This window comes from Pseudochaenichthys georgianus, chromosome 16 (genome assembly GCF_902827115.2).
Source record: "Pseudochaenichthys georgianus chromosome 16, fPseGeo1.2, whole genome shotgun sequence".
NCBI lineage: Eukaryota > Metazoa > Chordata > Actinopteri > Perciformes > Channichthyidae > Pseudochaenichthys > Pseudochaenichthys georgianus.
The window spans coordinates 47,991,666-48,009,226 of NC_047518.2; the positions used below are offsets into that span (position 1 = coordinate 47,991,666).

Consider the following 17,561-nt stretch of genomic DNA (forward strand, 5'->3'; position numbering starts at 1 on the left):
CCACTCCCTTCCTGCCTCTCTTACCCCCTCACCTTCTGTTCCCAGTGTCCCCATCAGGCTCCACTCCCTTCCTGGTAGCTCTTACCCCCTCACCTTCTGTTCCCAGTGTCCCCATCAGGCTCCACTCCCTTCCTGCTCTCTTACCCCCTCACCTTCTGTTCCCAGTGTCTCCATCAGGCTCCACTCCCTTCCTGGTAGCTCTGATCCCCTCACCTTCTGTTCCCAGTGTCCCCATCAGGCTCCACTCCCTTCCTGCCTCTATGACCCTGTCTCTTAGTTGTTCCCTCTCTGTTTTGTACATGTTACGGTGTAATATGATGTGTTCCACATTTTCTTTCACTCCACACCCCCTGCATTCTTCAACTTTGCATTTTCCCATTAAAAACATTAAGCCGTTTAATCCTGTATGATCCAGTCTGAGTCTAGTGATGGTGATCTCCTCCTTTATTATGATGTTTTTGTAACTTGTGGTATCTCCTCTCTTTCTGGTCTTCCTCCCACCTTGTCTGCCATATTTCCATACCCTTGTAGTGATCACTTATTAATACACTGGGTTACATAATTCAATCATGAAACTACAGGTTGGGGGTATTGTTCCGCCCGACACTAATGCCTATACCTCCGGGATATATACTGTGTCTTCCTTCCTTTATCTTTCTCTTGTCTACTCGGACTGCATGCAAGCAACTAGGGATGCCAGTGATTATTCAATTACTCGAATATTCGTTACAGTCTCCATAATCGAATATTATTTTTAAAAATCGATTTTATTTATATATTTTTTTATTATTATTTATGTATTTATTTATTTGTTATGGCTTAGTTTCAGCCAAAATATAAACTAATGCTAATAATAGTAATAGTATTAATAATTGTAAATGGCCATTGGTCACACCACCAGTTTGTTTTACTGTAAACTTGGAGGAAGCCTGCGTGCATCATTTCATTTCATTTCAAACCTTTATTTAACCAGATTGGTCCCATTGAGATCATAGATCTCTTTTTCAAGGGAGACCTGCAGCATATAGGTTCCACATGAAACATAAAACAATAAAGGACATTACACATTATATTTACATAGTTATAGACATTTACAAGTGCCCATTGTATCAGCAAGCATTTCATTTACCCTAGCTTTAAAAACATGCAGAGGAATGAGATTGCTCAGTTTCAATTCTTGCTGAAGATTGTTCCAAGCAAGTGGAGCTGCGCACATAAAAGCTGTCTTACCGAAGACAGTCCTTGCTCTTGGCACATCTAACAAGACTACATCATGTGACCTCAGACAATAGCTGCTTGCAACTCTCTGTGTTATCAGAGAGCAGATATAATACGGGAGTTTACCCAACAAAGCTTTATAGATAAACGTGTACCAGTGACTGAGCCTCCGTACAGAGAGTGATGGTAAACCTGCCTTGGTATACAGTGTACAGTGATGTGTAAGCGCTTTACAATTTGTGACAAATCTCAGAGCACTGTGATACGCAGCATCCAATTTGCTCAGGTAATTGGCAGGTGCATTCATATACAACAAATCCCCATAGTCCAGCACAGGTAAAAAGGTCACAGTGACTAGCCTTTTCCTGGCCTCAAGCGAGAAACAGGACTTGTTTCTGAAAAAGAAACCCAGCCTAACCCTCAGCTTTTTAAGCAGGTTATTGACATGGAGTTTAAAAGAGAGACAATCATCAAGCCAGATACCCAGGTATTTGTAACAGGCAACAACTTCAAGTTTTGTTCCTTGCGTAGTTACAATATCTAAAACAGGCTCTGGTGTCTTTTTTGCTTTTGAAAAGAGTATTACCTTGGTTTTATCCACATTTAAAAGAAGCTTTAATTCAGAGAGCTGAGTCTGAATAGTGTTAAAAACAGCCTGTAATTTAACACCAGCCTCCTGAATGGAGGGACCTGCACAGTACATCACAGTATCATCCGCATAAAAATGTAAAGTAGCTTCATCCACATTATCACCTACGCTGTTAATATATATGGAGAATAAAAGTGGTCCTAAAACAGAACCTTGTGGTACACCATTAGAAATGTTTAACCACTCAGAAGACAGTCCATCAAAATGAACACATTGGGACCTTTCAGAGAGGTAGTTCACAAACCACCCCACTGCAAGGCTGGATAGGCCAATACTGAGTAGCCTCTGCTTTAAGATGCGATGATCAACGGTGTCAAACGCTTTGGAAAGGTCAATAAACAGAGATGCACAACTCTGCTTATTATCTAAAATAGTAGTAATGTCATTTACCACTTTCATCGTGGCAGTGATGGTGCTGTGTTTCTTTCTGAATCCTGACTGATGTTTAGACAGGATATCATTTATATATAAAAACTCCTTTACTTGTTCACTCACAAGTCGTTCGAGCACCTTAGCCAGAACTGACAATTTAGAGATTGGCCTATAGTTATTTAAAATAGTTGCCTCCCCTCCTTTCAGTAAAGGCAAGACATAAGCAGACTTCCATACTTTTGGAATTGTGTTCGTGCTGAGGGAGAGGTTAAAAAGAGAAGTAAGAGGTGGAGCAATAAAATCTGCAGCTATCTTTAAAAAGAAAGGTTCTAAGTTGTCCGGGGCAACAGCCGGTTTCCTAGGATCTAACTTGGATAATGCTTCATGAACAACATCAACAGTAAAAGGAGTACAACTGAAAGGGTTTTCCAGACCACATTATTCAGAGTCAAGGATTGGAGCGTTCACAGGAGCCACACAGCCAAACAGAGAGCCACAAGACACAAAATGCTCATTAAAACAATTTAGCATAGTAGCCCTGTCTGATATAATGCCAGATGCTGTGGTAAGGCACGGAGGTAGCTCATTTGGGATATCACCAGTGGAAATCGATTTTATGGCTTTCCAAAATTTCCTAGGGTTATTCAGGTTTTCTGTGGTAACCGACAAATAGTACTTTGATTTAGCACTTTTTATTTGAGATGTGAAGCTATTTCTTAGCTGCCTAAAACGTAGCCATTCTACCTCTGAGCCTGATTTCCTAGCCTTAGCCCAAGCATTATTTCTCTCATGAAGGAGACTGGACAGCTCAGCAGAAAACCAGGGATTGTTTCGTCCCTTCACTCTAAATTTACGTAGAGGTGCATGTCTATCTATAATTTTCATAAAACCAAGATAAAAATAAGACCATGCAGTTTCTACATCAGCACACAAATTGATTCTACCCCAATCAAAATCAAACAGATCATGCACAAAACCCTGCTCCACAAAGTGTTTTTTGTCTCTCTTTGTGATGACACGTGGTTTAACCTTTTGGACCTTAGTGTCCCTAATTGTGGCCACAACACAGTGGTCACTCACATCATTAGCAAATACTCCCACAGATGAGTATTTATGTGGAACATTTGTTAAAATTAGATCAATTAAGGAGGATTTGTTTGGGGACTTAATATTTGGGCGAGTAGGACTGTCTATAATCTGGGTAAAATTCAATGAGGTACACAGGTTTTTAAAATCCTCTGACACAGAAGTTAACCAGTCCCAATTAAAATCACCAAGCAGCACTATTTCCTTGTAGGAAAGTTGCGATAACAGTTTTGCCAAAGACGATAAAGAGTCCTTGACAGCCGTAGGAGCCCTGTAGCAGCCCACCACCATGAGCTGTTGACCCTTTGTTACCTCAATATTCACGGCTAAAAATTCTAGCTGTTTACTAACAGATTTGGAAACCATATTAGTTACACAAAACTTATTTTTCACATAAATGGCAACGCCACCACCTTTTTTAGGCCGGTCAGTACGATATACACTGTAACCATTTATGTAAATGTCAGAGGCCAAAATGGATTTATCTAGCCACGTTTCTGATAAGACAATGACATCAGCATCAGTCGAACTCGCCCAAATACGGACAAAATCTAATTTAGGTAACAGACTACGCACATTTAAATGAATTAAACCTAGCCCAGATCTAGATATAAAATCAGCAGGAGTAGCTATTTGACTAATACTGCTAGGTGGACCTGGATTTGGCTGTACATTTCCTGATAGTAACAACAATAAAAATACCAGGCACCTTTTCCTCTTAATCAACACACATACATTGTCAGTTGATCTAGAGTCACCAGCAAACTTCGCGAAAGTGAGATTAGAGTTTAAAAAACAATTCTGAAGGACCATCGTGGCAGGCATGTGAGAAAGACAAACATTTTCCGAAATGAATGTCCGCGACAGTGCAACCAGCAATTGTTTGTGCAACACCTCCGAAACTGTACAGGGGATGTCCACTGCGGGCGGCAGAACATACCCGAATCCAGTAGATTGTTCAGGACGACTAGCGATCTTCTCCTTGTCCAGCACAGCCAAGAAAAGGCACAGCAGAAACACGACACCCGCCATTCTCCCAGTCCAGCACAACAGTATCCACGCTGTTCCCGGAGCAAGGTGGAACCAGGCCTCAGCTATAGCAGCACAGCAGAGTAGAGAAGGTAATCCCACCGCGTTACACCGGCTGTTTAATCCACTTTACATCTCCGCCGGGAGCACAGGCGCGGAGAGGAGCAGCGATACGCGGTGTGAGGAGCGGCAAGAGGAGCGGCAAGAGGAGCGGCAAGAGGAGCGGCGATACGCGGTGTGAGGAGCGGCGAGAAGGGCGGCGAGAGGAGAGCCGGGACCACACTTCCGACTCTTTATCTCTGCAAGAGTTGCTTCCTCTCGTGCTAAATCCACTCGGCGGGCAAAAGTAGGATCCCAGAAGTGATTCGCCCAGTGTGGAGTGGCTCCTGAAACCCTTCCCGGCGTGCCTTTAGTGGAACTCGGGTCGCTGTAGTGGATGAGGTTGAACGTGGCTCACATCCGGAACTCAGCAAAGGTGGATCACGTCTCAGCGCTGACGGCGTGTAACCTGTTCCTCAGGTGAGCAGCAGCGAGCAGCTGTGAACGAGCAGCGAGCAGCTGTGAACGAGCAGCGAGCAGCTGTGAACGAGCAGCGAGCAGCGAGCAGCTGTGAACGAGCAGCGAGCAGCGAGCAGACTGCTGCTGCAGCACGCTACACACCGCCCCCGCCCCCCTCTCCCTCACACGTGCGACTAAAGATGAACAAAGCGGCAGGTAAAAAGAGTTCCTCCTCGTGGAACTACTTCGAACTTACAAGTCCAAAGGAAGTTAAATGCAAGCTTTGCGAAAAGACGTTGATCTTTCACAGCTCAACCTCAACAATGCGTTTTGAGTGCATCCATTTGAAGATGCGCGATGCGCGCACAATTTATTTATTGCAATGCTGCTATTATGAATAATACAGGCTACAGCCTGTATTAATAATAGCATTACAATAAAGAAATTGCTATAATAATATTTATTGCAATGCTGCTATTATTAATACAAGCTGTAGCCTGTATTTAATAATGGCAGCATTGCAATAAATACATTGTGCGTGCATAGCGCATCTCCAAATAAAGTCAATGGTAGGCACTTTAGAAAATAACAAAAAATAAACCAACATCATGTTGGTTTATTAATCGAAATAAACGTTCGATTAATTGATTATTATTCTCCAGGGCTGCCGAATAATCGATTTTGATCATGGTCAGTTTCTGGCAACCCTACAAGCAACATGTCCATTTCTGCTCAAATAAAGTAATATATGTAATAATGTCCCTATATTCTTTGTTTTAAACCTTAAGGAAGACATCGATGCTGGCAGGGAGTGCCTCATTAAAGGACTCTGCATTTACCTCAACGAGGATCCTGAGGATCTGGTGAAGGAGTACATGGTGAGTGTGTGCTAAAGTAGTAGGCCACATTTGAAAAAAAAGTTAGTTTGAACATGTTTTTAAGAAAAAAATAGCCTCAGTTAAAAGAACCTCATTCGACCAGATCAGAGCCGTATAATAGAAGAGTTACGACATCTCCGTTCACTCCAATGGACCACTTTTTTACAGCAATGGCGGATCGTGGAGCCTCTCAATCGTTCCCCGGAAGTTAGCGCCAAGGCTAGCAGAGCTGTGGAGTTGCAGCATAATAGACCGTTCGTGACGGACTTTTAAAGGTAAGAAGAAGTTTAAAGACTTATATTGCGGATATTATCAGTACATCTGATTCAAATTAACATGTGTATTAAAGGATGTCAGTGGATTATCCCTAAATTAGTAGATTTAGGGAACGTTTACAGATAACAGATTAAGCTAGGATACCGAAGCAAGTTAGCAACACACGTTGAACAGCCTTTTAATTGTACATTCCGTTCTCTTAATGTCATCTCGTCCAACATGTTGAATTAGAGAAGAGGGGCTTCTAAACGGGATTGTATGCGGGGGTGGAGGGAGTTAAATATTAGATAAATATAACTTTGGTGCGTGTAAGAGTGAGTGTGTTTAGCAGAGCCATATTGTGTCTTTGTGATTCTGTTGATTATTACCTGTCTGTATAATGTTGCAGCTCAGCTGATTTTGGATTGATGGCAAAGGGAGAGGGACTTAAGTGAGTGTGAAAACACAAGGTAAGTTTAATACTACTGTTTTATATAAGTAAGCATACTAAACATGTATTATATCACTGTATCATATAAGTAATCTTGTTAGTAACCTACTGTATGGCAGGTGGAGGGGCAGTGATGCTACAGGTGGAGGAGCAAAACTACAAGACTGCAAACTCACAAGACAGAGAAATCAAAGTGTGTTCATCAGAGAAGAGGTTGATTTCACTTCAATTTTTTCATATTTTCTAAAGATGTGGAAATGGCACCAAAAAAACTTGAGAGCTGTAACCAAGACAACTGTAACAACATGAGTAGAGAGCCACCAAGGTTTTTCAAGTCCCTCTCTTACTCCATTTTGCCAACCCAAACTTTCAGGTACATGACGGGACACCTTGCTTGTTTTTGTTGTTTGCGCTCCCCAGAGAAGAAACTGCAGAGGGAAAAATCTAAGTGAGGGTCGGATGTCGAGCAGAAGGGTGGGCAAATAAATACACAGATGTTCTGACTATGTTAAACATTGTTTTCCTTCCATACCATATATACTGTACTGCTTACTAACCTGGTTCATCCAACCCGGTCTCACGCCAAGACGTGAAAATGTCACGATGTTATCCCTTAAAACGTGACAGCTACACAGTATTGTTAACCCACGTTAACCAGTGGAGAAATAACCGGAAATGCCAAGCAAATGCTACCCCGACGTAATGATGATTTTTTAATAGTCACACTCGATTATGCAGATGTTCTTGTTTCCCCAGCTGGTTGACACCTCTTTGAGCAGAAACAAAGGCTACATTAATGTATTAAATCGATGTTAATCCATGCATGTGGATCATAGGTGTGGATGTGGAATTAACGGACGTGACGTTGTGCGATTGCGTTGCCAGGCAACAGCTTCGGTTCATGTTAATTTACAAACTCTTCGACTACAACCGTAGTTATATTTAAAAACATGTTAGAAGGCCCCCCGAAATACTTTAATGCAAATTAAAATGTAAATGTAAAGGAATGTGTGGGTTAGGGTTAGCATAGCCAATTTAAATTAACCTTAGCGATGCATACAGTTCCTACCTACATAATAAAATATCTCTATAAGTTACAGGGATGACCTTATTTTATCAACCTCAAACAGAAGCCGTTTGTCAGTATTATCCCACTTAACGCTTAACACTTGTCTATTTCGTTTGAACCTTTATAGTCTATGATTTTAACTTGTTAACTCGTTAGCACCGATGTAGCTACCACTCGCTTACGCACTAACCTAAGCCTTAACATTCATTGCGTAGCTTATTAAAATCATTAACACATAAATAAAGGACTCGAATTTCACTTACCGCAAAACCGCATTCATGCACCGTCTGTTTAGACCACAGAGCGAGTCACAATAGTCCGATATATAAGCATGAAGAACAAACAACCACGGCCGGCTTCAAGTTGTGTTCCCTGGATGAACTGAGCAGGCAGAGTCCCTGTAGCTTCACGGAGCAGCTAGCAGAGAAACAAGAAGCTAGCAATAGCAGTCACTTGACAGAGCAGTCACTCATTGTGACCACACCCTAATGTATGCAAAACCTTTAAGACCTAATATAAATAAAAGGGTTGTGTTAGAAAACAATTCACTCACAGATCTATAATAATGAAGGTGGAATCTAACCATAATAAAATGCATGGAGCAAGGGGTAGAAACATGTTTTTTTCTGCTGTAAAGTTGGGCATTTTAACATGGGGGTCTATGGAAATTGCTCCTTTCTGCAGCCATCGCCTATCGGCCAATATATGAACTGCAGTGTGTTGCACTTCTGTTGGAGATGAACGTTCAAACTGGAGCCGCAAACCACCAGGAGACAGGAGTTTAAACTTCTTTGTTTTATTTTATCAGGGTATGTTGGTGGGATGGTAGCTGTTGCCAATGGTTCTAGTAGAAAGGTGAAACAAACTGATTACAGCATTTGCACATTAAAATAATACTTCAATCAAATTCGAACTAAATTATATTCATTACAACATTGAACAACAAATGTGTTCAATACCATTGAGGTTACTCAAGTGCAAACATCAAAATTACAAAGAGGATTCTACTTACATTGGTAAATCAAAAGACACATGGCGAACAACTACCAAACACTCAGTCCTGAGAGGCTTCTCAATTCTTAAATGTCCCCTCCTCGACTCCCCTCCTCGAGACTTAGTCCCGCCCACAGGAAATGCGAGCGGAGGACCGAGGAGGGGAACCGAGGAGAGAGGAGGGGAAGCAGCAGACGTTTAAAGAAATGAGAACTCCTCTCCTCTGAGCGGTCATATTAAAGCGACGTCCGTTCATTATTACGTGGCAACAGCTGCATCAGCTGTCGAGTGTTTTGTCATATTTTATAATCTCTGTTAGATCAGCTGAACATTGTTCCCCCACATATTTACTTTGAATTCATTGAGAGTGCGGTATAATGAGACAATAACAGGCTACAGATGCGGACACACACACACACAAATACATTTATATAAATATATGCAATTTAAAGTATGAGAGCACTCTCATAATAACGTAAGTTACACAATCAGAGACTGGATATATCCCCCCCCCCCTCTCTCTGGTCGCTGAAATGGGGAATTGAAATTACGGGCCAAAAGTTGTATTTGCAAGTATTAAAAGTAAGCAGAGGACACCAAACCAACTGAGACCTGTCTGTCCACCGCATCTGCGCACTGTACAACACACACCTACACACTTTACAACATGCACCTACACACTGTACCACACACACACACCTACACACTGTACCACACACACCTACAGCTCCTAAAGCATAATCAGGCTACAGCCTAAATGGTCTTAGAAATATATCGACTCTTTGTTTGTAGATATCTACTAAACTAAAGCAAATAAAGAGAGTAGGCCTGTTATACTGAGTGATATATATTCTACACACTGCTCTGCTTTCTGCACGGACCTCACAGCTGTTCTCAATGTAAACATCGCGTTGCGATGAAAGCAGTTACTAAAATAATATCCAGGGGATGCATGCAGAGCTGTCATTGGCTTAGATAAGTCCGGCCATGCGTCACGCCTCCACCGTTCCCGGAAATGCATCCGCGGAGGAGCCGTGGAGGAACCATCAGTGTATCCTCGGTTATAGCTCCTCCAGAGAGCCTCCTCGACGCTCGATCCTCGGTCCTCGGTGTGCATTTAGAGAAATGAGACGTCCTTCAAAATGGTGCGCTGAAATTCATTTCCGGGTCACTACCGGAGGACCGAGGAGTCGAGGACTCGAGGAGGGGAAATTTGAGTATTGAGAAGCCTCTCTGGTGTGGGTGTTTGAGGACAAAGAGGAGGAAGTCCTCATCCAGGCCTCTATTTATAGCCTGTGAGGAAGTTCTACCTGCTTCCCTACACAGTGCCTCTTGTGGACAGGAGGGTTACACACATGCAATTTCTAACAGCCGCCCCCGTATTTGTGCAGCAAATACGTTTAATCGGTGTCTTCCGTGAATTCAGGGAGCGGGATTAATCTTGAAACAGGTCTTACATATTCCCGACCTTGAATAATGACCTTAGCACTGCGGACGTTTCCATCTTTTCCAGGGTAGGTTTCACTTATCCTTCCAATAGGCCATGATGCTCGAGGATATTGGGGGTCAACCACCAACACAACCTTCCCAGAATCCAGGTTCTCCTTGTTTGTCTTCCATTTTTGACTGGTTTGAAGATTCGGAAGGTAATGGCGAATGAAGGCTGTCCAGAAATGATCAGCTATGATCTGACTGTGACGCCACTTCCTCCTGCCCAGGAGCTCACTGTCACAGTAGATTGCCTGAGGAAGAGAGGAGTCGGGCCGCCCATCAACAGCATATTTGGTGTAACTGGGTCTGGATCAGCAAGGTCAGAAGAGACATATCCAAGGGGTTTTGAATTCAGAATACCTTCCACTTCGATCAGGACGGTGGGAAGGACCGTTTCTGTGGTTGGTTGGTTGCCCTATGCAAATGAAAAGACAGCCACAAGGTCGAAACAGGACAAGATGGCTCTCGCTCTTCTTCATTCCAAGATAGAAAGAGTAGAAATAGATGGTGAAATGCGCTATGCCACTCCCCTGCTGAGAATTCCCAATATGCCTGCCTTTCAAGCCCCCAAGGAAGGCGTTCTGCCTCGTCTCTGTGCCACAGAAAGACGCTTGTCCAAAGACTCACAACTTTCTGAGAAATACCAGGAGGAACTGAATAAACTCACAGAGCTTGGCTATGTTCAAAGGATCCCCAACGAGCAGGCTGAGCATCCACAGGAAACCTGGTATTTTCCACATCGCATAGTTGAACACAACAACAAACACAGGATTGTATTAGATTGCTCTTTCGAATACATGGGACAAACCCTGAACAAATGTATTCTGCCTGGCCCAACACTTGGTCCCTCACTCATTGGAGTACTCCTCAGATTCCGCCAACATGCCATTGCCATCTGCGGAGACATAAAGGCTATGTTCCATCAGGTACGCCTTTTGAATGAGGACAAACCCCTGTTGCGCTTCATTTGGAGAGGGATGCAGCTCGAACAGGAACCCAGTGTGTACGAATGGCAAGTTCTTCCATTTGGAACAACCTGCAGCCCATGTTGTGCCACCTTTGCAGTTCAAAAACATGTCAAAGATCATTGTTATGGAAACGAGGAGGTCCTTGAATCCGTCCAAAATTGTTTCTATGTCGATAACTGCCTCCAAAGCTTTCACTCCCCCCAAGAAGCAAAGTCCCTCATCGACAAAATGAGACCTCTGTTCTTAGAGGGTGGTTTCGACATAAGACAGTGGGCTAGCAATGATCCATCCGTTATACAACATCTCCCTACAGAGTCCAAATCCAAGACTAACGAGTTGTGGCTCTCAGAGGGTGGAGACCCTAAAGAGCCTACATTGGGCCTTCAATGGAACTGCCTCAAAGACACGCTGGGCTATACAAACAGAACAATCACTTACCACCAACCAACAATGAGAAATATCTACGAGGTCTTGGCATCTCAATATGACCCCTTAGGCTATCTGATCCCTTTCACTACCCGTGCAGAGATACTGGTGCAGGATCTATGGGAGCAGGATAGAGGATGGGATAATGTCATTAAGACAGAAAGCCTATTGAGGAAATGGCAATCATGGGAGTTGGAACTGCAGAATCTCCCTGACATCAACTTCCCTCGCTGCTATCTCCCCATCTTCACCAACACAACCACCGACCACCATGTGTATGTTTTCTGCGACGCCTCTGAGCGTGTGTATGGAGCTGTTGCGTACCTTAAGACGCAGGATAAACATGATCAAACTCATGTCAGTTTCATAATGGCCAGATCTCGTGTTGCCCCTAAGCGCCAGCTATCTATCCCACGCCTTGAACTATATGCAGCCCTATCTGGTGCCCAACTGGCCAACCTCCTTAGTACCGAACTCACTATTCCTCTACAGTCTGTGACCCTCTGGACAGATTCAACCACCGTCCTATCAAGGATAACATCCGACCCTTGCCGTTACAAGGTGTTTGTTGGCACAAGAATAGCTGAGATTCAGACCCTGACCGACAAAGAGCTGGAGGTATGTGGACTCTCACACAACATACTGAAATCTCTCTCTCAACATACTGAAATCTCTCTCACAACATACTGAAATCTCTCTCTCTCTCAACATACTGAAATCTCTCTCTCTCAACATACTGAAATCTCTCTCTCTCAACATACTGAAATCTCTCTCTCACAACATACTGAAATCCCTCTCACAACATACTGAAATCTCTCTCTCACAACATACTGAAATCTCTCTCTCTCAACATACTGAAATCTCTCTCTCACAACATACTGAAATCTCTCTCACAACACACTGAAATCTCTCTCTCTCACAACATTCTGAAACCCCTCTCTCTCAACATACTGAAATCTCTCTCTCACAACACACTGAAATCTCTCTCACACAACATACTGAAATCTCGTGAGTGGGTTTCACATGCGTGTGTGTGAACGGTATTTCTGAATATTGTCTCGTACGGCCCCTCATAACTCTCACTGGTTCAGAACCTTTTTCCTTAAGTGAGACTCTTTTCTTTTCTGACTTCATGGGTATTTGACTTTATATTAAATACATAACAATAAGAGTGCAGACCATCTAATACACGTCACTATGAATCCAGAACAATACAACTGCAGGAGTTTGGATACAGCGAGATGTTTGCATGCATTTGGAGCCGATTTGGGCAGAATCCAGCAGAGTGGATCGTGCTGTTCATCCTATGTCATCTATATGTAAAGACAACAGTCTAAATATGTAAGATAAAGCTGTGAAACAATCTCAATAATTGGCAGGAACAATGTAAGGTTTTTTTAATGCATAAAAGGATACATGTTGAGATAGGATGTTCTAATATCTTAAGAGAAGAGCTTGTATATTAAAAAATACAAACTCTTTTGGCTCCTTCCTGTCTGGGTCTTTCTTGGCTTTGCTATCTTCTAGCTCTATTCAGGTTTTTGGAGTTTTTTTCTAGCTCTATCCCTGATCATTTTCAGAGCCTGAAGGCTCTATGCGGACTATCTTCTGGTTCTCCTCTGGATCCATCCACTATCTCTTGTCTCTGTCCAGTGAATTACACTTGTGTTACTGGAGCAGGTAAAGCATACAACAGATACTTTCAGCATTATCGGAGCACGCAGTGGAAGCTTGGATGAAACACAGCGGACTTCTAAACAATGAACACCCGCAACTTGGAAGAAATAAAGTTGGGTGTTATGCGTTCTAATATTGCAATGCAAACCCATGATGTAATGACAGTAATTCAGAATAATTGCGTCATTGAATGCTCATTTCAGTTGATTTAATCAAACAAAACACAAACATATTGGACATGGCCTCAAGACTGTAACCTCTTCACATTCTGTTGAAATAGTCAGTTACTAGCCTTATCTCACACATTGCTGTTTTGAATCTCTAATATGTGGATGACCGTTGAACTGCATGATGTAACATGTATGTATGCCATCTGCTGGAAAGAAGACGTATCGCTCTGTTGGTGTTGTTTAGACAACACCAACAGAGTGAAGATCTCATTTCACCAACAATCTTTGAGTACAGACACCGTCCTGCAGAGAGCACACAACCCAACAGCACGTTGTTGGTCTAACATCACTTTACAAAACGTTTGCATTAAGACACTAAGACTAGCTGGTCCCTTGTAAAGGTGAGTCCATCTTAAATGAGCAGTGGGTGATCAGCAGGTGAAAGGCAGGACACGGGAACTTGGTCCTGAGGAGATGTAATGTGTGTCCTATTATACACACATGCATTTCCAAACATTTGGACTACCTATGTTGCAAATGTATTATCTTTTCAATTTACACACGGCATCTATTGCACGTCTGTCCGTCCTGGGAGAGGGATCCCTCCTCTGTTGCTCTCCCTGAGGTTTCTCCCATTTTTCCCTTTAAACTGGGTTTTCTTCGGAAGTCTTTCCTTGTACGATGTGAGGGTCTAAGGACAGAGGGTGTCGTATTGTCATACTGATATTCTGTACACACTGTGAAGACCACTGAGACAAATGTAACATTTGTGATATTGGGCTATATAAATAAACATTGATTGATTGATTGATGTAACGATTATTAAACAAGAAATAGTCTCAAGGGGTGGAAGAAATGAACATTTTTGATTATTAGCGAATCGGTTGCAGGTGGGTGAAAACAGGCTTAGGGAGTAACGTATTACATGTTACGGCATTAGGGCATCAGGATACAAAATAGACAAATGTATTCCCTTACCAACACACTTGGTCTTTTTAAACGATTACGCCATTTAAATATTTTGTCACAAACTTTGCAGATCTATTTTTCCTCTCCTGTGTGGATTCTCATGTGTGACTTTAAACTTCCACTCTCTGAAAAAGCTTTCTTACAGATTGAGCAGCTGTGTGGTTTCTCTCCTGTGTGGATTCTCATGTGTTTCTTTAAACATCCACTCTGTGAAAAAGCTTTGTTACAGACTGAGCAGGTGAATGGTTTCTCTCCTGTGTGGATTCTCATGTGTTTCTTTAAACATCCACTCTGTGAAAAAGCTTTGTTACAGACTGAGCAGGTGAATGGTTTCTCTCCTGTGTGGACTCTCATATGTAGCTTTAAATTTCCACTCCGTGAAAAATCTTTCTTACAGACTGTACAGGTGAATGGTTTCTCTCCTGTGTGGATTCTCATGTGTTTCTTCAAACATCCACTAACTGCAAAAGCTTTGTTACAGACTGAGCAGGTGAATGGTTTCTCTCCTGTGTGGACTCTCATATGTAGCTTTAAATTTCCACTCTGTGAAAAAGCTTTCTTACAGACTGTACAGGTGAATGGTTTCTCTCCTGTGTGGATTCTCATGTGTTTCTTGAAATGTCCACTATCTGAAAAAGCTTTCTTACAGACTGAGCAGGTGAATGGTTTCTCTCCTGTGTGGATTCTCATGTGTGTCTTTAAACATCCACTATCTGCAAAAGCTTTGTTACAGACTGAGCAGGTGAATGGTTTCTCTCCTGTGTGGATTAGGATATGTTTCTTTAAACATCCACTATCTGCTAAAGCTTTGTTACAGACTGAGCAGGTGAATGGTTTCTCTCCTGTGTGGATTCTCATGTGTATCTTTAAACTTCCACTCTGTGAAAAAGCTTTCTTACAGACTGAGCAGGTGAATGGTTTCTCTCCTGTGTGGACTCTCATGTGTAGCTTTAAATGTCCACTCCGTGAAAAAGCTTTCTTACAGACTGAGCAGCTGAATGGTTTCTTTTCAGCACTATGTTGTGGATCACTGACAGATTCATGTCTATTTTTCAGTGAGTTTGAGCCTGATGCAGGTTCTCTGGTCTCTTTCCAATCAGCACTGTCTTCAGTGTCAGGTTCAGAAGAGTCTCCAGTGTCAGGTTCAGAAGAGTCTCCAGTGTCAGGTTCAGAAGAGTCTTCAGTGTGGTCCTCAGTCTTTGGTTGTAAACTGCTCTCTGGATCTGAGTTCCTGGCTGGTTCTGGTCCTAGACAGTCATCTCCATCAGCTTCTGTTTCCATGTGTTCAGTTTGTCTTTGATGAGGCTGAGAGGACTGAGGTTTCTCTTCATCATCTTCACTCTTCACAGGGTCCGGAGTGAAAGTGGACTTGGTGATATCAGCCTCCCCCAGCTCCTGAAGCTGCTCTCCCTCCTGTTCCTGCTTAATGTGTGGGGGAGGCTCTGGGTCCTCCTGGTCCAGACTGGTGCTCCACTCCTGCTGGTCAGGGAGAAGCTCTTCTTTAACCACCACCAGCTGCTGGACTTCTGCAGGAAACAGGAAACACAGTCAGAAGAAACTGTTAAGTGTTAGCATTTAAAAATCTCATCACCATTACAATGGGGGACATTTTGCAGCCCTAATTAATGCCTTTGTTTTTATATTTTCACATTATCTTTCTTAGTCCCACCTATTGTGTATTCTTGTTGGCTCAAGTCACCTCATGTAGCCCAGCCCCTTTCCACTTCCAGTTAAAAATGTAAAAGGGTTTTTTCTTCTGGCGTAGCACTAGCCGCAATGTAAACAAGGAATTGTATTTGGGATTGTTCACAGATACACTACGCCTACAGTATAGAATGAAAATACTGTTACAAATTAAAATCCTGCATTCAAACCTTATTTAAGTAAAAGTATGCAAGTATTAACAGAACATTTGACCTGCTAAATGTTCAAATATGTGTGTTTTTTATATACAGTACCTGCCAAAAGTTTGGACACCTTCTCATTCAATGTGTTTTGCTTATTTTAATGTGTTTCTACTTTGTAGATTAACACTGAAGACATCAAAACTATGAAAGAACACATATGGAATTATCTAGTTAATAAAAAAAATCAAGAAAATTATTTTTATTTTAGATTCTTCAAAGTAGCCCCTTTTGCCTTGATGACAGCTTTGCTCACTCTTGGCTTCTCTCAGTCAGCTTCATGAGGTCGTCACCTGGAATGGTTTTCTATTAACACGTGTGCCTTGTCAAGAGTCAATGTGTGGAATGACTTGCCTTCTGAATGTGTTTGAGACCATCAGTTGTGTTGTGCAGAGGTAGAGTTAGTGCACAGTGGAAAGCCCTATTTGACTGCTGTTGTAATCCATATTATAGCAAGAACCACTCAACTCAGTAAAGAGAAGCGACCGTCCATCATCACTTTAAGAAATGAAGGCCAGTCGATCCGGAAAATGTCAAGAACTTTGAATGTATCCTCAAGTGCAATTGCAAAAACCATGGAACGCTATGATGAGACTGGCTCTCATGAGGACCCCCCCGTGGAAGAGCAAGAGTTAGCATGGAGGCGGGGGTGAGATGGTGGTGGGGGGGGGGCTTTACTGGTGTCACTGTTGGTGATTTATTCAGAGTTCAAGGCACCCTTAACCAGCATGGCTACCACAGCATTCTGCAGTAGCCAGCAAAATATAAATCATATTCTGGATTTGTTAACACTTTTTTGTTCACTAGATAATTCCAGTTAAAGGTGGGGTAGGTAAGCCTACCTGCCTGTCAGCCTTCCATCAGTGCACAAACTTATCTCATGCCCTCATTGGCCATGTGCGCGTTCGTGTGTGTTGGAGGAGGGGCTCTGTAAGGAAGTGGCAGCTTCCACAAACAACAACCAACATAATTATTACATTCAAATGAAGTACATTATTCGAGTTTACATTAACTGTGGATAATAATTCTCTCTCTCTCTCAGTCTCTGTGTGAGGAACAGTCGGAGGAGCGTGGTGTGAGTGAGTTACTAACTTTTTCACACGTTTTCTACTAACATATTTCTTGTTTATTGTTGTAAGTTGTGTGTATTGTGTATATGGTTTAAACGTTTGATTGTTGGTGTTTTCTCTTGGTTTGGGTGTGTGTGGTGTGTGTTTGTGTGTGTCTGTGACGCAGTTGCGGCATGGACTATGCCCGGCTGAGTCGTAAACATTAGAGATGTCCCGATCCGATCACGTGATCGGGGATCGGAGCCGATCACGTGATTTTCAAAAAATCGGGGATCGGGATTTATTTTTATATAAAATATTTATTTTTTATTTAATGTTACAAAACAAAAATGACCATGTTCACGTCTTAAAGTCATCCTGAGGACTTAGTTTTGGTTTAAAATTACAC

At 42.4% G+C, this 17,561-nt stretch overlaps 2 protein-coding genes across 2 annotated transcripts in view; both read right to left on the reverse strand.

The window, feature by feature from the left end:
- Positions 1 to 301, reverse strand: part of LOC117460754 (gastrula zinc finger protein XlCGF57.1-like) — a 38,802-nt gene extending 38,501 nt beyond the window's left edge. Inside the window, exon 1 of the mRNA XM_071206107.1 lies at positions 214 to 301. Within this exon, the coding sequence (XP_071062208.1) occupies positions 214 to 301 (88 nt within the window). The remainder of the gene's footprint in view (positions 1 to 213) is intronic.
- A 12,960-nt stretch (positions 302 to 13,261) lies between these two features.
- LOC117460755 (gastrula zinc finger protein XlCGF57.1-like) lies at positions 13,262 to 15,723 on the reverse strand (the record flags this gene model as incomplete). Its single annotated transcript, XM_071206030.1, has 1 exon — positions 13,262 to 15,723. A coding segment is annotated over one exon (1,452 nt), but the record flags the coding sequence as incomplete, so codon positions are not given.
- Positions 15,724 to 17,561: the final 1,838 nt, after the last annotated feature.